The sequence below is a fragment of the Mesoplodon bidens genome, assembly GCF_964165515.1.
Source record: "Mesoplodon bidens genome assembly, chromosome: 16".
Lineage (NCBI taxonomy): Eukaryota > Metazoa > Chordata > Mammalia > Artiodactyla > Ziphiidae > Mesoplodon > Mesoplodon bidens.
The window spans coordinates 76,943,265-76,968,062 of record NC_138173.1 but is presented as its reverse complement, the minus strand read 5'-3'; the positions used below and the strand labels follow the sequence as shown (position 1 = coordinate 76,968,062).

At 55.1% G+C, this 24,798-nt stretch overlaps 2 protein-coding genes across 8 annotated transcripts; both read right to left on the bottom strand.

The window, feature by feature from the left end:
- Window positions 1-3,598: 3,598 nt before the first annotated feature.
- Window positions 3,599-9,153, bottom strand: GLI4 (GLI family zinc finger 4). Of its 4 annotated transcripts, none has more exons than XM_081258591.1 (4): window positions 7,639-9,153; window positions 6,122-6,280; window positions 5,330-5,431; window positions 3,599-4,642 (listed from the first exon to the last, which is right to left on the bottom strand). In XM_081258591.1, exons 1-4 carry the CDS (start codon window positions 8,009-8,011, stop codon window positions 3,726-3,728), a joined length of 1,551 nt encoding a protein of 516 aa, XP_081114717.1. In that variant the 5' UTR covers window positions 8,012-9,153; the 3' UTR covers window positions 3,599-3,725. The 4 variants fall into 4 exon arrangements, with proteins under 4 accessions (XP_081114717.1, XP_081114720.1, XP_081114719.1 ...); XM_081258594.1 differs by lacking the exon at window positions 7,639-9,153 and adding an exon at window positions 7,365-7,618; XM_081258593.1 differs by lacking the exon at window positions 7,639-9,153 and adding an exon at window positions 6,913-7,358.
- A 223-nt stretch (window positions 9,154-9,376) lies between these two features.
- Window positions 9,377-24,354, bottom strand: ZFP41 (ZFP41 zinc finger protein). Of its 4 annotated transcripts, none has more exons than XM_081258596.1 (3): window positions 19,669-24,354; window positions 12,666-12,794; window positions 9,377-12,558 (listed from the first exon to the last, which is right to left on the bottom strand). In XM_081258596.1, exon 1 carries the CDS (start codon window positions 21,069-21,071, stop codon window positions 20,475-20,477), a length of 597 nt encoding a protein of 198 aa, XP_081114722.1. In that variant the 5' UTR covers window positions 21,072-24,354; the 3' UTR covers window positions 9,377-12,558; window positions 12,666-12,794; window positions 19,669-20,474. The 4 variants fall into 4 exon arrangements, with proteins under 4 accessions (XP_081114722.1, XP_081114723.1, XP_081114724.1 ...); XM_081258597.1 differs by having other exon boundaries at window positions 9,377-12,280; XM_081258598.1 differs by having other exon boundaries at window positions 9,377-12,794; window positions 19,669-21,254; window positions 24,003-24,354.
- Between the last annotated feature and the right edge of the window lie 444 nt (window positions 24,355-24,798).

Below are 24,798 nucleotides of genomic sequence, written 5' to 3'. Positions count from 1 at the left end.
GAATGTCCTTCGAAGCTGGATGCTGGGAGAGCCTGCCTTCCTGCCCACCTGCGTTGGGGCACACGGCACAGGGCAGATGAGCCCATAGACCACGTCTTGGCTTCCACCTCTGGGCCATCATTAATCTGGCGTCTCTCAAAGTCCGAAACCCTTGGAATACTGAGGTAGCCCAATATGGAATGTTGCATAGCAACTGGAAAAGACAAGCGCGTGGACAATACTGATATTGAAAACGTGTGCAGAGGACCTTATGGTTCTGTTTGCCCATCCCAGCATCCTGCAGCCAGCCATGGGTGTGACCTTGAATCAGGCTGAATGACAATCTCTGGGCCCATCTCCCTGATTACAGCCCTTGGCCCAGGGATGCACAGTGAGCAGCATGAGACCCCAGCAGGAACCAGCAGAGCCCTTCCCTGGATGCTTCCCTTACCCTTCTAGTGGCTAAAATAGATACGAATGGGTCTGGGGCTGCTTTGAGCTCTGCTCTGAGCCACGGGGAGAGAGCACATCCGTATCAGGAGGAATGAGGCCAACCCTACGGCATTAAGTACCATCTTATCCTGGCTCAAGACGCTTAATTGTATGTGTCGACGGGACTGGGCCGCAGGGTGTCCAGATATTTGGTCAAAGGTTATTCTGAGTGAGGTCAACATCTGAGGCAGCATGCTGAGTAAAGTAGGCGGTTCTCCCTGACGTGGGCGGGCCCCAGCCAATCAGCTGAAAGGCTGAGCAGGACAAGAAGACAAAGGAACACGGAGCTCCTCCTGCCTGACTGCTGAGCTGGGGCGTCACTCACTCTACCTTTGGACTTGGACTGAAACCCTGGCTTTTCTTGGTCCTGGGCCTGCCCGGCTTTCAGACTGGAACTATGCCATCAGCGGTCCTGGGTCTCTGGCATCCTGACTGCAGGTCTCAGAACTTCTCAGCCTCCGTAATCTTGTGAGCCAATTCCTAAGAATACCTACCTATCTACCTGTCTCTCCAATTGAGTCTGTTTCTTTGGAGAGCCCTAATACATCTTTCTTTTTCTTCCTAATTAGAAAACAAATTTGGAGACTAATAACTTGTCCAACCTTACACTTAAGTGTAGAGTTGGGCTTTAAGTTTCAAAGTCGATTCTCTTAACCATCATGCCACAGTGCTTATATTCAATTAAAAATAAAACCCCTTGTATCCAACTGAAAAGTGTCCACATTTAGGCCCAGCTTTGTCGTTATTTCCCACCTCACAGGCACACCCGCTCCACACTCTGCGCAGAGCCCAACATGGATTGTCAGCTCCTGGACCGTCTTCCCTGTGCGGGGCCCTGGGGGCTCCTCACAGGACCACCTTTCTTTAGGGCTCAAGCTCCTATAGGGCCGAAAGCAGATACTGCCCCTACACAAGTGACCACTTCCTGGACCCTGAAACGCACAGGGACCGCTTTCCTGGTGCCTCACTCCTTCTCCCTCAATGTTCTTTTACACTCGCCGTGGCCGGCCCTGGCCCCCGGTGGCTTTCTGCTGAGGCTGTCCATTAACAGTGTTCCTGACCTGTCCCTGGTTGTCGACAGAGCCTTTCCAGGAGCCCCTTTTATGGGTTTTTGCTGTGTGCCTGGTGGCGTGCAAAGGATTCTATGGCCATCCTCCCAATCACCCTATGCGGTACCAACAGACGGCTGTCCCTATTTCCAGAGGAGGAAACAGGCTCCGTGAGGGACAGTAAGTGCCTGGGCTGGCATCAGGGCAGGCAGACCCTAACCCTGGTCTCCCGGAGACCAGTGGGTCACTTCAGGGAAGAGCATGAGGCTGGCTGGAGCCGAGGACACGGGCCTGGGTGGGAGGGAGAGCAGCCCATGGGGTTGGAGATAACGGGGTCAGTGGGAGGCAAGGGACAGTGGCCGCTGAGCTAGAGACACTCGCAACCAGGGCTGGATAGAGGCTCCAGAGCAGGCCGGGGCACAGAGCTGGAACTGGAGGATGACGATGGCGGGGGAGGAGGGGCATGATGCCTGTGCCTGACACAAGGCAGGAGGACAATGCAGAGACTCCGGGCTGTACACACGTCCCAGGAGTGGTCAGGGGTCGAGAACTGTAACATCCTGTGCAGCCAGATACTGATAAACCTGGGCAGCCACAGCAGGCAGAGAAGATGCCCTGAGTCCTTATCTGGGTCCTGCCGGGTGTTCCAGGTTCCCGGGAAGTGCTGAATGCATCAGATGGAACCCTGGAGAGAGAACCGGTCCCAAGCCAGCAAACACAAATGCCATTCAGCCCATCTCGGCAGGCCGCATGCGACAAGGGAGGACACAGAGCCTTTGCTGAGAGTTTACCTCCTGGCACCGAGGAGCTGCAGCTGGGGGCGGTTGGTTCCACGCTCCCCTCCTCTGGGCAGCCTTCCTAGCTTGCACGCCTGCTGCTCAGTGGCCTGGGAGCTTCCGCCCTGTCCCTGTCCCGTCACCGAGGGTCTGCCGGGCCACCTCCAGGACAGTCTAGGACAGTGTGGAGGACCGCCGGGCTCTGCTCTGGGGCTGCCCGCTAAGTCCGGTTGTGGTGCAGGTATCCGAGTCCAGCCTTGGTGCTGAGGCTGCAGGATGACCCTTCTGGAGCACAGGCTGAGCCGCCGCTCCGCGGAAAGCCCTGGGGGCTCTGCTCGCCCGCTCTGCGGCCTGGCTGCCCAAGGTGGAAGCTTCACAGTACCCAACAGCCGCGTGGTATTAGGGACAGGGGACTGGGGAGAAGGCGGGTGTCCCTTGTCTTCCAGGGCGTCACAGTGCACCAGCAAAGACGACTCAAGGAGGTGTTCTGACCCTCGTGGGGGAGTCCAAAGCGCTTGATGGCTTTGGGGCCCTGGGAGTGTAGCCTGGAGAGGGGGCAGCCCAACCACAGGGCTCTCCATTGGGGTCACTGGGAAAGAGGATGCGGAGGCGAGGCGGAGTTATACGCTGGAGAGGGGCCGGACAACTCCTCCGTGTGTGGTGCAGGTGGGGGGATCCCAAAGCTGTCCAGGAAGGAGCAGGCAGGAAGGCAGGCAGAAGGCACCCCCACCCAGCTGGGCTCTCCCGTTTACCACAGGAGCTGAAGAGCTACAGGGCAGTCATGGCAGATCTGAAGCCGGCTACAGCCAATGCCCAGCTGCAGTTGCCTAGACCTGTCAAGCAGGGAACCCCTGGGGCCCCGGCTTCCTGGGGCTGGAGGCAGCTATGAAGGCTGGGCAGGGCCACCTTCCACTGAAGCCCGCTGGCCTCAGGCAGCCACCAGTAGGTGCAGAGGCAGGGTGAGAAGGCAAACAGAGCAGATCGAGGGCTTGCTGCAGAGAGAACACGCTACACACATTCTCCCAGACGCATGAAGAAACCAAACCACCAGAGACTACAGCCCAGGGTGAGAGCGGGCAGCCCGGGCCTGCCCCATCTCTGCCAGCACCCCCCAACCCCAGTCTGGAAACCACCCGTTCTGGGGTGCCTGACCCCGCCCTGGCTATGGCTCTGGTAAGTCACGACGCCTGCAGGCCTCGGTCGCTAGGGTACGCGGTGGGCTCTGCCTTAGGCCCCTCACTCCTCTACCGAGAGGAGCCCTCAGGGATGGGGGGCAGCCACGTGGCCTTCCTCCCGCGTCCATCAAGTACACAGACTTTATTCGGGACACGCACGAGACGCCGGCTGCGCCAGCCAGGAGGCGCGAAGGCGGGAGCCCTCCGCGGGAACTCGCCTCGACCTCAGGCTGCTGACGCCAGCCCCGCGCCCGCTACTCTCGGTAGTGCACCCTCTGGTGCTGGATGAGCTGGGAGCTCTGGCCGAAGGCTTTGCCGCAGGCACCGCAGGCGAAGGGCTTCTCGCCCGTGTGGGTCCGCAGGTGCCGGAAGAAGTGCGAGCGGCCGCGGAAGGCCTTGCCGCAGTCGGAGCACTCGTAGGGCTTCTCGCCCGTGTGGATGCGCTGGTGCTCGATGAGCACCGAGCTCCAGATGAAGGCCTTGCCGCACTGGCTGCAGGCGTACGGCTTCTCGCCCGTGTGCAGCCGCTGGTGCCGCACCAGGTTGGAGCTCTGGCTGAAGGCCTGGCCGCACTCGCCGCACTCGTACGGCTTCTCGCCGTTGTGGATGCGCAGGTGCTGCGTGAAGTGCGAGCTGTGGCTGAAGGCGCGGCCGCACTGGCCGCACTCGTAGGGCTTCTCGCCCGTGTGGATGCGGTGGTGCTGGATGAAGCCCGACCAGCCGCGGAAGCGCTTGCCGCACTCGTGGCAGGCGTAGGGCTTCTCGCCCGTGTGGATGCGCTGGTGCTTCAGCAGCAGCGAGTTGTACTGGAAGCTCTTGCCGCAGGCCTCACACCTGTGCAGCTTCCCGCCCCGCGGGCCACCCTGCCGGGCCCCGAGGCCCGAGCCCCGGCCGAGGCTGCCCGCCAGCTCGGCGGCGCACCCCGGGCCGCCCTCTGTCCCCGAGGCTCCCTGCAGCCCGAGCGGCCCACGCCAGGTGCCTCTCTTCTGGGGGCGGGGCCCGGCCCCCGGCCGCTCCAGGCTGCACTCCTGCCCCAAGCTGTCCCCACACTTGGGACTACGGGGAAGGCTCCTCAGAAGGGTCCTGAGCACCCCCGTGTCCTGGTCCGCCTCGTCTCCAGGATTGTGCGGCTGGGGAGACGACGGGCCCTGCTCGCGCTCCAACTGGGGATCTGAAATGAGAAACGGGAGAGGCGGAGAGTACTCAGCCGCCCACCAGGCTGTCCCTCCGCGGGGACCCCCGTCCCATTCCACGTGACAGGACCAGGGTGAGAACACACAGGGCGCGTGTGCATGTGGAGGGGGGAGGCCTGACAGGAGATTCAGACTCAGAGCCAAGCAGAAAAGCCCCTGATCCTGAGGACGCTGCCCACACGGCCCCGGAGCTGCTCCACGGATCCCCAGGGGACACCCCAAGGGCTTCTCTAGGGGAGAGAGGCCGGGGGTGGGATGTGGAGGGAGAGAAACGAGGAGCTGAGGGCCTGGATAAGCGAAGCCCCAGGGGAAGGGGGTGGGGACCAGAGCTCGATTTAGGGGACAAGTGGAGGCTGAGGGCAGTACACAGTGGGGCCAGGACGACTCCCCGATTGCTGGCCAGTGGTGCCAAGTCAGACGCTCTAGCCGGACAGGCAGGTGGATATGGGGGTCTGCGCTGCTCTCACAGCCCAGAAAGTGTCAGCAACAAGACCGGGACTGAACGGCGGGAGGGGCTGTGGCGGACCGAAGTGAGCGCTGAGCCGGGGACAAGTGGGGCCCCGGGGCCTGGCAGCGGTGGTGGGCGCTGCACGGAGCCTGGCGTGCAGCAGCCGCAGGTAAACGCGCTTCTGGGCGGGGCCCCGCAGCAGGTTCTGCTCGCTCACCTGGCCAGCAGGTGCCTCTGCCAGTCTGGACCTCCTCCACGTCCCGGAGATCCTCCTCCTGTGGTGGCTGGGAGAGCACCTCAGAGCTGCAGCCGGGGAAGCCTGGGGGTCACAGGGGGGCTGGGGCTCATCTCCCCCTCCTCTAGAATGGGTTGTACCCCCCAACACACCTCCTTGTCCTCTGGAGGCTCGCTGAGTGGGACGGAACACATCTACCTGGGCCCTCGTCCTGGCGGTCAAGAGCTTATCTGTGTCCTCGACTGTGAGGGGAGTGAGTCCAGGCCTCCTGTGGGACATGGGGCATGGAAGGGAGCCCGGACTCCCTGATGGCTGAGTGTGAGCAGGGTCCAGGGGCACCACACACCGCAGGGCTTGGACATCCTCCCCGACCAGTTGTCGGCTATTTCCACACCTGGACACCCCCAGATCCTGCCGGGGGGCGGAGCAAGGCTGATGGCTCCATCCCTGCAGGTCCCTGGGGGTCCCCACCCAAACCAGCTTGCCCAGAACTCTGGAGACCATTTTCCTAGCGTGGGATCAAAGGCTCGGAGAGGGAGATAAGGTGACTGACTCCTCTCACACAGGCCTGGCCATCGAGGCTGCTTGTTTTGCACCCCTCATCCCCTGAAGAAACACACTTCAAGGGACTGTCCTCTAGGGAGCCACTGCTCACACAGCTCAACCCCTAGCCTCAAGCACTGCTGCCCGAGTCCCGACCCAAGCACCAGGGTGCAGGAGCCCCAGCGCCCAGTGAGTTGCCTGCCTGCAGTGACGGTGCAGGGAGGTAAGTACCATGTTGATTGCCGTGGAGGTGAAGCTGGGCCTCGTGGTGGTGGTAGGCTCCAGGGGTCTCCGGTGACTCGAAAGTGACAGTGGACAGGACATGAGGGGGCTCCTGACCGTCCCCCAGGGCCGCCATCTTCCCCCAAGGCCTGCTGGAGGAGTGCACACCTGGGAGCCGGGGAAACGAAAACCACAGCGAGATGAGGGGGTCAGAGCGATGTGCGGGGTGGGGCTGATCAGCCACAGGTGAGCTGGAGGCTCCTTCCCCGGGGGAGGGACTAAACGCCAAGAGGTAACCTGTGCGGCCCACAGTGTGAGGCCACCGGGGCCCCTGGTGTGTTAGTTCCACCACGGGCACAGCACCAGCGCACCCACACGCACTGAACCCAAGCTCTCCTCCCAGCAACGCCTGCAACGTCCTCCCAACCCAAGGCCTTGCCCACGGAGAGAAGCAAGCTGGTTCTCCAGAAAAACCTCCCCCATCACGGCTGGGGGCCGCTGGCCCTGGGGAGAGCAAAAAACTGAACCTTGCCTGCCGGAGCAGGAACGTCCTAGGTTAAATCTTAACGAGGCGTCTCCAGAGAGGAAAACCCCCCTCAGAGGCTGCAGGCTGGGACCCCTCACATCCCAGCCCCGCCCAGGGTGCTCCGAGCCTCCTCTGGGGTCAAAGATACTTTTCTTTAGTCTGGTTTGCAGGAATAGCTTGATCTAAAATGAGCATTTTTCTTTCACGCTTCCATGAAGCAGGAAGCCTTATCTGGGAGTGAAAAGGGGCAGGGGAAGGACGAAAGGTAATGTACCTCCAATAACGGTGCAGGCAGTACCTGCTTCAAGGAAGCAGGGAGGCAGACGCCACAGGGCTGCTCACCAGTGGGGGCCTCCTGGGTCAGCCCCCGACAGACCTCAGCCCCTAATGATGGGAAGGCTCACCCGCAGCCAGGTAAGTGGACACACGGTGGGGCTGCAGTCCTGACATCGGGGTATGCCACATTTTAAATATCTGGGAAAGGGCACGGTCACCCCTAGCCGGGCTGTCTGAGGGGAGGTGGCGGTCACAAAGAGACGCCAGTGCAAACGTCCACGCTGCTGCAACAGGCTGAAGGCAGAGGGGACACAAACGGCACCGGCCCAGGAGCAAACCCTCCTCCACCACCCCCTCCCAGCTTGGAGCCTGTGCGCCGCCGTAAAGAGCCCGAACTCGGGGCGCTTGGCAGCGGAGAGCAGGGTGCCCCGGCTGAGTCCGGCCACGGACCTCGGGCCAGGGGCAGCTCTGAGCCTCTTTTCCATCCGAAAAGTGGGCATCACCACAGCTCCCGTCCCTGGGGCTCCGGGCGCGTGGGGAGGCGCCCTGCGAACGGACACCCGCGATCGTCAGGGGCCAGTGTGCCCCCTGCGTCCCGCCATCCGCGCCCCCCACGCCCGGCCGAGGCCAAGGTGGTGGCGGCTGCGGGGATAACGCGCGAGCGCGGGCTGGGCCGGGGGTCCCCCGCAGCCGCCACCACCGCCACCGCCCGGAGCCCACTCACCTTCCGATCGGGAGGTGGCCGCCCGCCCGCCGGCCGGAAGTGCTCCCGCGCCCCGCCCGTCCGGCCTCGCGCACTTCCGGGACGCTCTAGGTCCCCGGAGGACCGGTGCCTTGGTGACCTCGGGGGCTGCGGGCGTGGGCCCTCGCCAAGCCGGGCCGCCCCACAGGTGTTCGACCCCGTGTCTGCGGCCTTTGACCACCGCAGCCGCGCCGAGAGCCTGGGGCCGGGAAGGTCCCTTCGCGTGCCGCGGACCCGCGTGCGCCCTCTGAGCCCAGAGCCCGGAGCCCGTCGAGGCCGGCCGCCCCTGGTTCGTCTGCAGAGCTCGCTGTCTCCGGTCCACACGCTTCCAGGGCAGCGCGCGTCTGGCACGCATCCCTCCTCGCGGAGCGAGGCTTGGATCTCACACATATTCTTTTAGCCCCTGGAATTCTCCCTTCCACAATATGAAAAGTTCCATCCAAAGCATTCTTGGAGGGATTTTTCTTTCCCCAGGATGGACGGCCATCATTTGCTGGGGAACTTGCTGAAGACATGCTTCCTCCCTTTTTGGGGGTGTCTCGAATACCCCCTAAACTGCCCTTTCATTGAAGTGTGTTCCCAAACTCTAGGGCCTGAGGAGTGTGTTACAGATTTTCCCAAACGCTTTTTGTGGAATTCTTCCTGAAAACAGCTGGAGGAGGATTCCATGAACCTATCCACCAGGGATGGACGTCCGGCAGGGTTGCTTGCCCATGGCTACCCCTGAGCCTGGGCAAGTAGCGGACAGGAAGACAGCAAGGGCGGAGCCACAGCCCCAGGCCTGAGGATCTCATCAGGGAGGAAGAGACATCTGGTCCCAGGGCGGATGCCAAGGCAGCAGAAAAGCTGGATGATCAGGGACGTGTGAAGGACCAAGTGTGTGGGGAGGGGCCGTGCTTGGCGAGTGGTGAGACCAAGATGAGAGCTGGGAAAGAGGCTGGAGCACACCTGGAGCTGGAGAAAAGGTGCCTATACTTGGAGTAGCCGATTCCCACCGAAGACTAGAGGTGGAGCTAGTGGAGCCACCTGCTCAACCTGCCCCGCTCCCGGTGGGTCCCTGTCCTGTAGGTTCTGTAAGAGTTACCCCCGACCCCCTCTGCCTGACCTGGTACCAGGCCCTGGGCCACAGGCTGGGGTACAGTGTGGAACAGGACAAGTCCCTGCCGCAAAGGGCTGAGGAGGTGACATCAGAGAAGAAAGGGAGGGAGGAGGGCAAGCTGGTCACTCAAAGGCTGGAGGTGAGAGCGTGGAAAGCAGAGGAGCATGTGCGAAGGTCCTGAGGCAGCGTGGAGTGTCCCCACGGATTTGGAAGACTAGGCAAGCTGGAGTGTGGTGAGCAGAGGGAGCACACAGCAAGCGGTCCTGAAGCCAACGCGGAGCCTGGATTTCATTCTTCTTGCACCAGGAGCCACGGAAGGCCCCGGGCAGGGGAGCGAAGAGTGCGTTTAAGAACAGTCTGGGGCGGTGGGGAGGCAGGAGAGAAGGGGAGGGACGGGCTAGATGGGGAGGAGGCTCGGTGGGGCCCCTGTGGGCGGCAGGACTGACAGCACTCGCTGCCCCCCGGGATGTGGGGCACGAGGACACCCCGGGGTGCAGGCAGGGGGGAGGAGCGGGGTTGTGGTGGAAATGCACACAGCCTAATTCTCCTCGGATGTGCCCTCCCCGATGGCGGACAGCAGTGGCCGTGGGCTGGACTTTCACCCTTTCTCTTCTTCAGTCCGTCCTGCTGGTTCAGTTTCAGAGGGATGGGGGCAGCCTTCTGTTTCCCATGAGGGTGGACAGACCTGAGGGGTTCTAATTACTCCCATGGAGACTTTTAGCCAAGCACCATGTTTCTTCCCACCTCTGCCCCACTGTCAGGGTTACCCGGGCGCCCATCCCCAGGCCCTGCCAGCCTTCTCAGCCTGGACGTGCACCTTGTCAAGTGTGTAGGCTTCTGCCGAAAGCTGCTTCTCATTTTTCAGCTTCTGAAACCTCCAGCTGACAGCGCTTACTCTTCTCTCTCCGGCCTCGTGAATCTTCTCTTTAGCCCTTCGCCTAAGTCACGGATCTAACTCGGGTCCCCACCCTCAGCATCCTGGGCTCTTTAGGACATGGAGCAGCTTCCCTGCCCCCCTGCAACTGACAAAAATAGCACCTCCCCTCAGTTGTGACAACCAAAAAAATGTCCCCAGGTGTTGCCAGCATCCCCTCCTGAGGGCAGAATTGCCCCTCGTGAGAACATCTGCTCTAACAGAGGCAAAGTGAGCAGGGGCACAGAGGGGAGGACTGACAGCGTGTCAGAGCTCAGGACCTGAACGGGGTGCTGACAGGGTCTGGGGGCAGGCAAGGTCACGTCACACTGCAGGCATGAAGCAACGGCAGGGCCTAACTTTGTTTCCCAGGTAAAAATGTCCCCCTGCTTTTTTAAAGTTCTCTTTACACCACTCTGCTTTTACAAGAGACCTATGTTAGTACCTGTTTTCCGACAAATCCAAACAGGATTTTAGCTTTTTTTGAATAAAGGCAAAAAGTGAAAACAGTGCTCAGCATTTGTTTTGCAGCAGCTGCAACCGAGGCAGGAGAGCGGCCCTGCCAAGCTCCTGTGGAGCTACACTCAACACCAAGCTGCCAGGGCTGCGAGCCGCGTCTGCGGGCGTCTGCGGGCGTCTGCGCTTCGTCTCGATTTGTCTTGTGCGCCGTGAGCAACATGTGTCCTAATGAGGTAACTAAGTGCCTCTTCGCTTTATGCCATTTCGGCCTTGGAAGGTGTCACAGGAACGCTCTGCTTTTGGATAGCAGGGGAACCTGTATTCAGGCTCAGAGATGGGGTGTCTATTGAGGGACACGATATTTTGCTGCAGCAAAGGGTCATGCCCATCCTAAGTTAGTCCATTCGTTTTCTGATTTGTGTGTTGGTCTCTTACAAGTTTGGTTAAGATGAGGCGGCCCCCAAGAGACGCATCCAGAGGCAGTGACCAGCTGGGTCTCTGGCTCCGCAGGCCTGGGTCAGACCTTGGGCTGGGAGATGGTCTCTCCCTTGAGCCAGTGGCACCTCCCTGGGGAATCTGGACTGTGGGGAGAGCAGCTGACTGCAGTGAACAGGTCAGAACGGATGTTTACTGTGGGAGAAAACAAGATCCAGAGGCAGCGGGACAAGGAAGCACTGACGATGCCCAGGGCATCCGGGAAGACACGTGGGGCCAGCGCAACGCCCGTCTGGGGTAAGAGAACACCGCGTGGAAAGCAAGCCCCGGGAAAGCGAGGAGAGAACAAAGGAGAACACCTACCCCAAGTGTAGACCACACTTGCTTTCCCCGGACTGAAGGATGTGAAAATATAATAAAGTAGAAGTTCAACAAACTTGACTTGTTGGAAAGTTGCATGTCTAGGACTAAAAATAACAGTCAGAAACACTAGACTGGGGAAAGCGTCCACCCCAGCACAGGCCCAAGGCCACCTCGGTCCACCACGGGGGCATGAGGAGAGCAGCATCCCCAGTGCTGAAGCTCTCCTGGAAACAAACACGCAGTAACACCAAGAGGCAGGACACTCAAGGCAAACAGGACCAGAATGCTGCGTGGGTGAGGCTGCACGGACACAGGCCACGCGGGGCCACAGGGAGCTCGCAGGTTGTGTCGGGCGTACCTGACACCGGGGTCGCCCAGCGCCGAGATCGCTGTGGGCACTGGGGCCAGGGCGCCGGGAGCTCACCCCGAGGGACGGCTGTCCTCAGACCTTGGAAACCCCCGTCCGTGGAGTCCGCAGCGTCAGCCTCGCCCTGTGGCTGGGCCTGGATCCTGTAGGGGCTCTGGTCAAGGGGAGGACCTCCGGCTCCCGGCTTTGCTGACAGGTGGCTGGAGTTTGTGCGCAAGCAGCCAGGAGACAGTGAACTCCGAGCTCGGGGCAGGGGTCCTTGAAGGCACCGGCTGCCTCTCAGAGCACAGCCCTGACCCCAGGCAGTGGATCCCGGGTCACTCCCGCCCTGACCCCCGCCATTTCCCTCTCTGGTCCCAGCACTGCTTCCGTGGGCCTCGAGACACCCCCTTCACCCCGCCATCTTTGCTCGCTGAAAACCCCACCCTCACCGTGACCTCTGTCTGTGCTGCTCCAGAGCAAATGCCCAAGTGCCCCAGCACCAGGGGCTTCCATTGCAAGGAGGGCGACTCGGAGCCCTGGCCTTGCCCCCAGGGCCCAGGCCAGCCCAGTGTCACTCTGCAGTGCGTCTTGGTGTCTAGCTCACCGGCAGAAGAAAGGAGTGATCACATCTCGGTGCCCCAAATGGAGACAGACATGAGCGGCCATTAGAAATAAAGCCCAGGTGACATGCTGGTGCCCAGAGCCTCCCCAGGGGTGCAATGGACCTGGCGAGGGCGACCTGGGCTGAAGCCCATCAGCCCTGCCCGCTCTGTGGCCTGCACCGCCAGCCCCCCTCAGAGCACAGGATCTGGCACCAAGGACCACAGATGTCACGTCCCCGGGACATCGCAGGTGTCCCCACGGCCGTTCAAGGTCCTCTGTGTCTTCGCTCTGACGCCAGGTCATGCTGTCCCAGCGCCCTCCGTGTTGGCCCCGGCAGCGCGGAGCCTGCGCGGTAACTCAGGTGCCCTGACGTGTTTCTGCGGTCGCTGCTTTAACAGTTCTCCTGTGTTCAGTGGGGAGGGGACACCCTGAAGGGCGTTTGCCGGGACAAGCTCTGAGGCCAAGGAGGTTCTGACTTGGCCTGCAGCTGTTTCCTCCTGGAGCCTGTCCTACAGCACTCCTGGCTGAGAGGGAGGGGCTGAGCGCCTCAGAACCTCGAGACGGCTCCCTGCGGTTGCTTCCCCTTTTCACCTCACTGCCTTCACAGGGCCTATCAGACGAAACACTTCCCTCCACCGGACCCGACGGCAGGCATTGCCCGAGGGTGGAGTGTCTGCTGCCCTGCGGTGACAATGCCTGCCCTGTAGTGACAGCCCTCCGCGCCCCGTGTCCCCGCACGCGCCCCTCCTGCAGCCTAGCATGTGGACCGCAGGGGTGTCCTTTCTTACCACGGCCTTTCTCTTCCCTTCCTCCTTGATCTCTGTTCCTCCCTGGAGCTCAGGAATGTGGAAGTTTTGCTAGTTTTGAGGTTCTTTTTTACGCATATTTCATCAGGAACTTCTTGCTTTGGGGCTGATCTGCTTTCACAACCGAAAAAGGACAGAAATACCTTTTGAATAAATAAAGAAGCTCAATTATCACCTGGTTGATAATTGGGAAATTATCAACAGTTGGGAAATGCCAACGGTGTGAATAAGGCCAGGCTCTGGGTACATGGACACGCGGACGCTGGTACTTGGTGGGGATGACGGCCACAGGGGCTGGAGGAGAGCAAGGTGGGGAAGGGGGCGCGGGCTGTGGCTCAACCCATGTATCCCACCCTGGGTGGCAACAAGATTTCAAGGAAAGTGCTTCAAAACTTGGGACTTCCCTGGTGGCACAGTGGTTAAGAATCTGCCTGCCAATACAGGAAATACGGGTTCAAGCCCTGGTCTGGGAAGATGCACGTGAATATTAACAGTGATGGCAGAAACTCTGTACTGCTCTTGTTTTCAAAGAGAATGCCGTTTAACATTTAAACTTAAGGTTTAATTTGCTATAGATTTTTTTTGTTCTTTGATTTTCATTTTATATTGGAGTATAGTTGATTTACAATGTTGTGTTCGTTTCAGGTGTACAGCAAAGTGATTCAGTTATACATACATATATGTGTGGGTATATATATATATATATATATATATATATATATATATATATTCTTTTTCAGTTTCTCTCCCCATATAGGTCATTACAGAGTACTGAGTAGAGTTCCCTGTGCTATACAGTATGTCCTTGTCAACTATCAATTTTTATATATAGTAGTGTGTTTATGTTAATTCCAACCTCCTAATTTATCCCTCCCCCCAAACCTTTCCCCTTTGGTAACCGTAAGTTTGTTTCCTAAGTCTGTGAGTCTATTTTTGTTTTGTACATAAGTTCATTTGTATAATTTTAAGATTCCACAAATAAGTGATATCATATGATACTTGTCTTTCTCTTTCTGACTTACTTCACTTAGTATGATAATCTCTAGGTCCATCCACGTTGCTGCAAATGGCATTATTTCATTCTTTTTTATGGCTGAGTAATAGCCCATTGTATATAGATATACCACATCTCCTTTACCTATTCCTCTGTCAATGGACATTTAGGTTGCTTCTATGTCTTGGCTATTGTAAATAATGCTGCAATGAATATTGGGGTGCATGTATCTTTTGAAATTATGGTTTTCTCTGGGTATATGCCCAAGAGTGGGATTGCTGGATCATATGGTAGCTCTATTTTTAGTTTTTTAAGGAGCCTCCATACTGTTTTCCATAGTGGCTGCACCAATTTACATTCCCACCAACAGTGTAGGAGGGTTCCCTTTTCTCCACACCCTCTCCAGCATTTATTATTTGTAGACATTTTGATGATGGCCATTCTGACCAGTGTGAGGTGATACCTCATTGTAGTTTTCATTTGCATTTCTCTAATAATTGGTGATGTTAAGCATTTTTCATCTGCTTTTTGGCCATCTGTATGTCTTCTTTGGATAAATGGCTATTTAGATCTCTGTCCTTTTTTTTTTTTCTTTTTGCGGTACGCGGGCCTCTCACTGTTGTGGCCTCTCCCGTTGCGGAGCACAGGCTCCGGACGCACAGGCTCAGTGACCATGGCTCACGGGCCCAGCCGCCCTGTGGCATGTGGGATCTTCCCAGACCGGGGCACGAACCCATGTCCCCTGCATCGGCAGGTGGACTCTCAACCACTGAGCCACCAGGGAAGCCCTGTCCATTTTTTTATTGGGTTTTTTGATATTGAGCCACATGAGCTGTTTCCATATCTTGGAAAATTAATTCCTTGTAAGTTGCATTGTTTGCAAATATTTTCTCCCAGTCCGTGGGTTGTCTGTTTTGTTTATGGTTTCCTTTGCTGTGCAAAACCTTTTACGTTTGATTAGGTCCCATTTGTTTATTCTTGTTTTTATTTTCATTACTCTAGGTGGATTCAAAAACATCTTGCTGCAGTTTATGTCAAAGAGCGTTCTGCCTATGTTTTCCTCTAAGAGTTTTATAGTATCCGATCCTACATTTAGGTCTTTAATCCATTTTGAGTTTATTTTTGTATATGGTGTTAGAAAATGTTCTAATTACATTCTTTTACATGTAGCTGTCCAGTTTTCCCAGAACCACTTATTGAAGAGACTGTCTTTTCTCCATTGTATGTTCTTGCCTCCTTTGCATTGATTAATTGACCATAGGTGCGTAGGTTTATCTCTAGGCTATCCTGTTCCATTGATCTATAAGTCTGTCTTTGTGCCAGTACCATACTGTTTTGATGACTGTAGCTCTGTAGTATAGTCTGAGGTCAGGGAGGCTGATTGCTCCAGCTCTGTTTTTCTTTTTCAAGATTGCTTTGGCTATTCAGGGTCTTTTGTGTTTCCATACAAATTTTAAGGTTCTTTTGTTCTAGATGTGCAAAAAATGCCATTGGTAATTTGATAGGGATTGCCTTGAATTTGTAGATTGCCTTGGGGAGTATAGTCATTTTGACAATATTGATTCTTCCAGTCCAAGAACATGGTATATCTTTCCATCTGTTTGTGTCAGTTTTGATTTCTTTCATCAGCATCTTGTACTTTTCGGAATACAGGTCTTTCACCTCCTTAGGTAGGTTTATTCCTAGGCATTTTATTCTTTTTGATATGTAGGCAAATGGGACTGTTTCCTTAATTTCTCTTTCTGATCTTTTGTTGTTATAGAAATGCAACAGATTTATGTGTATTAATTTTTTATCGTGCAACTTTACCAAATTCATTGATGAGTTCTAGCAGTTTTCTGGTGGCGTCTTTAGGATTTTCATGTATAGTATCATGTCATCTGCAGACAGTAACAGTTTTACTTCTTCTTTTACAATTTGGATCCCTTTTATTTCTTTTTCTTCTCTGATTGCCGTGGCTAGGACTTCCAAAACTATGTTGAATAAAAGTGGCCAGCGTGGACATCCTGTCTTGTTCCTGATCTTAGAGGCAATGCTTTCAGCTTTTCACCCCTGAGTATGATGTTAGCTGTGGGTTTGTCATATATGGCCTTTATTACATTGAGGTATGTTCCCTCTGTGCCCACTTTCTGGAGAGTTTTCTTTTTTTTTTATCATAAATGGGTGTTGAATATTATCAAAAGCTTTTTTGTGAATCTACTGCGATGACCACATGGTTTTTATTCTTCAGTTTGTTAATGTGGTGTATCACACTGGTTGATTTGCGAATATTGAAAAATCCTTGCATCCCTGGGATAAATCCCACTTGATCATGGTATATGACCCTTTTAATGTATTGTTGGATTTGGTTTACTAGTTATTTTGTTGAGGATTTTTGCATAGTATCAGTGATATTGCCTGTAATTTTCTTTTTTAGTGGTATCTTTGTCTTGTTTTGGTATCAGGGTAATGGTGGCCTCGTAGAACAAATCTGGGAGTGTTCCTTCCTCTGCAATTTATGTCATCTATGCATCTATGAATTTGTCATCTATGAATGCAATCTGTCTGGTTAGAGGATTCTTCAGGCTATTTCCTCGAGTTCGCTTCAGTAGTTCATCTTTCTTCTATAACCCACTTCATTTGAGTCCTCACATCTCTTGGTTCGACAGTTTATCCTTCTAATGTCTGATGTATCTGCCATTATCCTCCCCTTCTCACTCCTAATGGAGCTCTCCTTTTCACTCCTAAAGGAGCTCCTTTGCTCCTTCCTTCTCTCTTTCTGGATCCCACTGCCAGGGAATGTGAATTTTCATAGTCCTGTCAGAGCACCAACCTTTATTAAAAATGCTCTCCATGGTATCCATTCCCATTAGTCGTATTAATTTCTATAATTTATTTCCTCCATTCTACTTTGAATTTATTCTGTTGGCCTTTTTTCACTTTTAAAGTTGGATGCTTAGCTTGTTGATTTCCAGCTCTTCTGCTGGTCACATAAGGCTACAAATTTCTGTTTGGCTTTAGTTGCACCAGAATTTCTGGCAAGTTGTATTTTCATTATCATCCAGGTTTAAGTATTTTATAACTTTCATTGTTTTTTTTTCTTCTCTCTTTTAAAAAATTTATTTTTGGCTGTGTTGGGTCTTCGTTGCTGTGTGCGGGCTTTCTCTAGCTGCAGTGAGTGGGGGCTACTCTTTGTTGCGGTGCGCGGGCTTCTCATTGTGGTGGCTTCTCTTGTTGCAGAGCACAGGGGGCTTCAGTAGTTGTGGCACGCGGGCTCAGTAGTTGTGGCTCATGGGCTCTAGAACGGAGGTTCAGCAGTTGTGGTGCACAGACTTACTGCTCTGTGGCATGTGGGATCTTCCCGGACCAGGGCTCGAACCCGTGTCCCCTGCATTGGCAGGTGGATTCTTTTTTATTTTATTTTATTTTTTTTTTGCGGTATGCGGGCCTCTCACTGTTGTGGCCTCTCCCGTTGCGGAGCACAGGCTCCGGACGCGCAGGCTCAACAGCCATGGCTCACGGGCCCAGCCGCTCCGCAGCATGTGGGATCCTCCCAGACCGGGGCACGAACCCGTGTCCCCTGCATCGGCAGGCGGACTCTCAACCACTGCGCCACCAGGGAAGCCCCGGCAGGTGGATTCTTAACCACTGTGCCACCAGGGAAGCCCATGTTTTTCTTCTTTGACTCAGGCTACTTAGAAGGTTTTCTTTTTCTGGAATTTAAGTTTCATTTGAAGAGCAATAGCAAAAAAAAACACCAAAAAACAAAAAACCCATCAAAATAGATTTATCTGAAAGATTTGGGTTCAGTGCTTGGTGGTGATGTGTTGTCATAATGGTTAACTCAGAAGAAATGGGAAATGAGCCCGTCTGTCTGCACCAAAATGACAGGAGGCAAAAAAGACGGTGGACTGATTTTAGTTTGATTGTGTGATATATTTTCTCATGTCTCTCTTGTTTTCCTGGTTGATTTCATTCTCTTGAGAGAGGGACTGATGGTTGTCTGCTTGCACAGCCACCTCTCATGCCTGTGGAAAAATGTCCCCTCACTAAGGACACTAACACGTGACCGGAGCTGACAGTGGCTGAACTGGGGGTCAGCACGGCACTGAGGTCACACACAGTCACTGACCAGGTTGAGCACTGCCAATGCCTCCAAGTCACCTCTGAGGAACCATAGGCACAAGGAGGTGAAGGACGGGCCCAAGGTCCCACATCTCCAAGGCACGAGGGTTGAGTCAGTAACCCCTGGCTCGAGAGACTACGCTCTTTGCCACCTGCTTCCTCTCTAGAACTCGAAGACACCAGATTAGAATGCTTCTTCTCTTCTATCAAATTGGCGAGATTAAAACCCACCTGCTGGGCCTCCCTGGTGGCGCAGTGGTTGAGAGTCCGCCTGCCGATGCAGGGGATACGGGTTCGTGCCCCGGTCTGGGAGGATCCCATATGCCGCGGAGCAGCTGGGCCCGTGAGCCATGGCCGCTGGGCCTGCACATCCGGAGCCTGTGCTCTGCAATGGGAGAGGCCACGGCCGTGAGGCCCGCGGACCGCAAAAAAAAAAAAACAACAAAAAAACCACCTGCTGCCTGTGCACTGCTGGGGCACTTATGCAGCACAACCTGGGGGAAGGTATTTGCCAGAATGATCTCCCTGTCAGCTCATTTCTGGCAACCCGTCCTGTTGGCCCTAAATGTGGAAAAGATGTTAACTGCATTGTTTTTAATGACCTAAACTGGAAACAGCCTACATGCCTTTGTTAGGAGAAGGTTAAGTCAACTTTTTATTTAATGGATCATTATGCAGCCACAAAAAATGCTTCTCGTTGGTATTAACGTGGAAACATAATAACATAGAAAACGATAATTTTTCTATAGTACGTGTGATGTGTTGTAATTTATGGTACATTTATACAATATTTTATATATAACCATATATCCATCATGGTATTTTATAAACCATCATAAATAAAAACCAAACCAAACCGAAGCAGATGCAGACACCCCTGGAACGTGTCACATACCCTTCACCTGGAACCAGCCAAATCTGGCCCACCGCCTGCTTCTGTAAATAAAGCCTCATTGGCCGTTTCTGTGCTGTGACTGCTATTGCATGTCATGGCTGAGCTGAGCTGTGGCAGAAACCTTATGGCTACAAAGCCAAGAACAGTTATTATCTGTCCCTTAACAGAAAATGTTTGTCAACCTGCCAATCTGCATTGTTGTTATTGCTTCTTTGCTCAGACTTTGAGAGCAAACTGCAGATGTCATGACCCTGTGGCCCTTAAGACCTCAGCATGCATCTTTCATGACAAGGATCTTGTCTGGGATGGCTGCAGGCCATCAAACCAGGAAGCTTTGACACTGATGTGCCCCCCACCTCCCCTGTGGACAGTCTAGACCCAACGTTTGCCAAATGTCCCAGTGACCTCCTTTATAGCAACCTTTCCCCACCCAGGATCACAGGTGTGTTTTCCCTAAGCCAGACCCTGGCACCTGTTTGAACAACTTTGCCTCATCACATCTCCAGTTCTGGGACTGTGAGAGCAGGACCACAGGTCACACCTGGGGCCTGCCTGTCGGGGTAGGAGGAGGGCCTGCCGAGCTGTGAAGTGGAGGTGCCAGCTCAGGTAGAGCTGTTATAACGTCATAGCTTTTAGAAAGAACAAGAGTAAAAATCTTAACCTGGAGGGATGTTTCCACTGGGAGCACTCTCTCCTGTCTCCTGATGGAGGAGCCCCCAAGATCAAGGCCATTATTAGTTTTCTGGGTCCAAAGAGCTGAAAATGTAGGTATCAACATTTTCCTGATAAAAAGCCCTATTACCTCCTGGATGACAGTCACCTCGCCCCTCTTATACTGTGCTGAAATTCTGAGACAAACCACACCCTTGCCCAGGAGAACATGGAGGCCCATCCAGACCACTCTTGGAGGGAAACCAAGGGCAGGCACAGCATGTGGATGTGAAGGGGGTAGGATGGAACCTGGGGGCCAAGCACAGAGAAGTGGAACTAACCTGAACGGAGAGCTGGCCCTGGGGGGCAGGCCCACCATCTCGTGTCTGAAAGGCCGCACGGCAGGCAAAGGCTGCATCCAAGCTGCTGTCAACATCCCAGGGCCTCACATGGCCAGGGCAGGAAGCTCCCACAGTGGCAGCATTTAGTGTCCTGAGTGGTCCACCTGCTCAGTCAGGCTGCTCAGCTGGGATGATGGCTGATGTGGGAGGACACACAGAGAGCCCAGTTCCTGGGAGCAGGGGCCAAGTTCAAGGAATGGCTCTCCAGAGAGGAGGGAAGGCAGAGGACAAAGCACAGCACCGCCATCACAGCCAGCCAGGGGGACAGTGGGGTCCCCAGTGCTCACTGCAGAAGCACTGCCATCCAGCTCAGGGCCACAGGCCTCCTGCCGGGCTGCACAGAGATGGACTTGGGACCCAGTGGGCCAAAGGTCTGCAGCTCAGTCTTCAAAGGAGCCGGTGGGAGGGCCGAAGCCAGCATGGGAGTCACAGGCGGAGGCGGCAGTGGGAGGTGCTGGCTGTGCTCGGGTCTGAAGCCTGTCCCCTGGACAGCAGTTTGTACACTCGCCTCCCTGGTGCCACAGCTGTGACAGCTGCCTTGTTATCATGATGTCTTGCCCCAGAGATTCTCTAGACCAGAAAGGTCTCCAGCCACACTGGTGTTTGCTGACCTGTCTGGGGCGGTTTTCCTGGTGACGGCAGGACCCCCAGCCCGATCAGACGCCAGGGCAGGAGGAGCCCCAGGCAGGCCTGCCAGGACAGTTCTCACGGGCACAAAGCTCCGAGTCTGGACGGCTTCCCCACGCTCAGTGCTTCTTCCGTGGGTGACGTTTCCGATGGCGAATAAGACACGAGCTGTAGGCAAAGGTTTTCCCACATTCCTTACATTCGTACGGCTTCTCTCCAGTGTGGGTTTTCTGATGTTTTAGGAAATTTGAACCGCAGTTAAAGGCTTTTCCGCACTCACTGCATTTAAAGGGCTTTTCTCCGGTGTGAATCCTCCGGTGCTTGGTCACATCGGAGCTGTGCCTGAATGTCTTCCCGCACTGGGTGCACTGGAAGGGCTTCTCTCCAGTGTGGACTCTCTGGTGGCGAACGTGATCCGTCTTGTGCTTAAAGACGCGCCCACATTCGCTGCATTCGTAGGGCTTCTTCCTCTGGAAGGGAGTGAACACAGGAACCCCCTCAAAGTCATCTTTAAATGAAGCACTGAAGGCCTCAAACATGTGTTCCTCGTCCTCACGACTCAGGCTGGGTTCCTTACTGTGCTTTTTGGCCAAAGTGGATCTCTGGTTTGGCTTCTTTTTCCTAGATGCTTCATCTTCCTTGGGAGTGTCCTTCTGAACACGTACTTCCTCCTCTGGGGTCTGTGCCTTCTTTTTTTTGCCTGTGGGCTTTTCCATCTTTCTTGTCCCCAGGAGAGAGGAAGGACCACTGGAAGCCGGCAAGGGCCAAGGAGAACAACCAGCAGCAAAATTCTCCAGTCTTACGAATTTCCTTGTAACTCCACTTCTTCAGAAAGGTCTTGCTTTAGACACAACACTGTATTTTTCCAAGCTGGTAACTGCAGTTCTGGAACAGAAACTCTGCAACAAAGAGAAGAGCACCGACAACCCTTCTGAGGCTGGAGAGAAACAAGACCACGAACATTAGATTAAACGAAATGTTTGGGAGGAGCACAGCCACGAGGTCTTTGAGTGCTGAGTTATGAAGGGGCACATGGACAGGGAAGGGGTGGGGGAGGCATGGGAACACGGCCCCCTTCCCTTCCCAGCTCACGTATCCCACCTGGACACCTAACGAGTCTCAGGCTGGACATGACCAAACAGAGCACGTATTTCCCAGAAACCCACCCCCCGCAACCTCACTGTTCCCAGTTTTCCTCATCTCAGTAGATGGCATCATCGTTTACTCAGTTGCTAACCAAGGAATTCTTTTTTTCTTTCATTAATTATTAATTAATTAATTTATTTTGGCTGCGTTGTGTCTTCATTGCTGCGTGCGGGCTTTCTCTAGTTGTGGCGAGAGGAGGCTACTCTTTGTTGCGGTGCATGGGCTTCTCACTGAAGTGGCTTCTCTTGTTGCAGAGCATGGGCTCTAAGCGCACGGGCTTCAGTAGTTGTTGAATGCGGGCTCAGTAGTTGTGGCACATGGGCTTCGTTGCTCTGTGGCATGTGAGATCTTCCTGGACCAGGGCTCGAACCCGTGTCCCCTGCATTGGCAGGCAGATTCTTAATCACTGCACCACCAGGGAAGTCCCAACCAAGGAATTCTTATTCCTCTGCCAGGGGCCAGCGTCTCCACACCTGCGTGCAGTAGGACTCATGTGTACCATGGACCAACGACTGCTGCGTGGTCCCCAAATTGGAGTTTTCCCCGCCCTTTACTTGCTCCTTCTCCACTTCTTGTATTTGGGACTAGACAACGTGCTTTTGGAGTTACAGGCTGTGGGAGTCACATGTGACCCTCATGGAAGGTACCTCCCATCACCTGGAGCCTGGATGAAACTCGCTCCCACCCTTACCCTGGCCCTCCCGAGTCCATCCTCCACAGAGCAGCCAGTGAACCCCCGTCACATCTCTGCCCAAATCCCCACTGGCTCCCCTCACACTGATGCCCCTGTGCTTCCCCACCCCCCGCAGCCATCCTTAGGTTTGCCACACATTCCTTCCTGCCTCAGCACCTGGCTGCTCCTAGAAACAGGTCCTGAGAGGAGGTGTTGGTGGTGTTGGCCCCTCACTCACTCAGAGCTCTGCTCTCAGGGCCCTTCTCAGGCAGTCCTCCCTGGCCCCACTCCCTGGTTTCCTTACCCGGCTCCCATTCTCCTTGTGGCACTTAACTGGAGCCAACTCATCCACTGAAGGCCAAAACCCCAGGGAACAATCAACTACGATCTTGCTTGCATTGTCTAAAAAATCTGACATTCTCTGTCTCTAATCCCATCTAAAAGAATTCCAATTTCACCACGAATTCAAACAGGAATCAGTCGGTTCCAGTGATAGGTGCTTGTAGAAGCTTCACCAGCATGGCTCATGTTTCACTGGTTAAGAACCTTCATCTATTTCTTTTTTGTATTGTTTCTGAGCATCGTTGACCTGCCTCTTCCCTCAGTGTTAACTAATGCAATTCCGGGATAAAGCCTTGACAAACTTCAGGCTCTTTAACTGCTAGCAAAAGAAATCCTCCACAAGATTAGGAGAAAGCACTTTCCAAAGAAAGCAGATCATGTTCTGAGTCCTCAAATCATCCCTGAGAAGACCTCCCATGACCTGTGCTGGTTACCCAATCTACTGGGAGGTCCATATCCTGACAGGCTGTCTCATCCTAAAATGTGGTGCTCTGGGTGATAATGTTCCAAGTGACATACGTTTTGAGATACAAATGCTTTGAATTCCCTTTAAGTTAAAGGGGGTACTTGGGCTTTCATCCACTCTCGCATGCATAGAGGCAACACATAAAATGACTGGACAGGTTTCCCAACTTGACAAGAGTTTGAGAGTCTGCTTAGATACATCTGACTTGGATTCAGGTAAACGTCATTCTCTGAAGGCTCTATTGGAGGTAGCTTCTGGGAGGTAGCTTCAGGTGAGAGCCAGAATTGAGGATGATGGAAGGCCATCTAGGCTGAGGGAAGCATGCACAAATATGGGAGCATCTCTGCTGGGGAGGTAGGCGGAACCAGGGCAGAGGATCACAGCCCCAGTCAGCCAGGCTGGAGCTCGAGCTCAGGTGTAGTGTTAGTAAGAAACAGATAAAAAGCCAAGAACCAACAGGAAAGTGCCATCAACCCTCTAGCCCACGGCTCTCCAGGGAAGGTGTAAAGTCAGCTTGGCTCTGTGCTGACCCGTCTGATGGAGGGGGTGGTCCTTGAACCCACTGAGCCTGACGACTGCCGGCTGTGCTCCAAGAGCTGTTCCCCCACCAGGACTCCTGTCACTCCACGTGCAGCTTGTCACTGATGTGGCAGTCTCCCGATGAGGCGAGGGCTCTTCAGGGCAAGGATCGTGTCTTTTTCATCCTTGAATCCCTAGTTACTTGGCTGTAGCCTGCACGTACTGCTGCTCAGGAAACATTCTAGATAATCGTCTTGTCTGCCTAATTCAAGCTGGCAGGTGCTTAATGGCAGAGACTGGACGTACTCACTTCTCTAAGTCCCATGCACACCAAGAAATAAAATATTTAATTATTAAAAGCGGCGTAGACCTGAGGTCATTGTCTTGGTCTTTTCATTTCACAGGCCTGTAGGCCTGGTGACTGCTACAGCCACGCAGAAAACTCAATCCACCTTGCCAGAGCAGACGAGAACCCTGGCCTAAAGGCCGGGGTGCTGGTACCTGCTGTGCGACTTCAGTGTAGCTCCTTCACTCTCTGTGCCAGGCCTCTTGTAACATGAAGCTTGGGTATCCCCCTGCAGCAGGACACTCTGTGGTAACCTCGCTTGTCCTCAGAAGCCGGGGGCTCAGGGAGAGACTGGATTACTAGTGGTGGGAGATCCAAGGGCAAACATGCACCCAAGCAGTGTGTGGGCCCGCAGCGGTGTCGAAGCCGAGGAGAGAGCGCCGCCTGACGGAGCCACGCCAGCCTTGGGCCCGGGGACTCCACCTCGATCCGCACGGAGCTGGTCTTCGAGCCTCGCCCTCCTCCCCGCGGCGCCCAGGAACCGAGAGGAGTGCCGTTGCTCTGGACGGGGGGGGGGGGGGGGGGGGGGGCACGCGACGCCAGAGGGACCCAGTGAATTCCTGCATGGAGGTTGGGGCAGGCGCGCCCCTCGCAGTTTTCCCGGGCCGGGAGGGACACCTCGTCGCCGAGCCCCACCGCACCCTAGCTGCCCAGTGCCGGGAAGCTGCACAGTCGAGCAACCCTGCCCATGCGCCGGCCGGAAGGGCCCGCCTCTGGCCCCGTCCCTTCCGGCGTCGCTCTAGGAAGCGAGGGCCCGGGCCTCTCCGTGGTGCTCCCGGGAGGGCTCCGCCCCTCAGCTTGTTTCCCATTTCAGGCGATCCCCGCTGGCCAGCCCGCCCGGTCGCCTTCGGTGCTCGCAGGAAGAGCCCGCTCCCAGCCGGCCGTTTCCGGTGCCGCTCTAGGTGGCGAGGCCCCAGCATCTCTGTGGTGCACCACGGCGGACTGCGCCCC

Excerpts from the sequence above, each read along its gene's own strand:
- ZFP41 (XM_081258596.1), bottom strand. The coding sequence starts at position 21,071 with ATGGAAAAGCCCACAGGCAAAAAAAAGAAGGCACAGACCCCAGAGGAG.
- GLI4 (XM_081258591.1), bottom strand. The coding sequence starts at position 8,011 with ATGCGTGCCAGACGCGCGCTGCCCTGGAAGCGTGTGGACCGGAGACAG. Across the intron at positions 6,281-7,638 it reads GGCCACCTCCCGATCGGAAG|GTGTGCACTCCTCCAGCAGG; the intron begins GTGAGTGGGCTC and ends CCCGGCTCCCAG. Across the intron at positions 5,432-6,121 it reads CCTCCACGGCAATCAACATG|GCTTCCCCGGCTGCAGCTCT; the intron begins GTACTTACCTCC and ends TGTGACCCCCAG.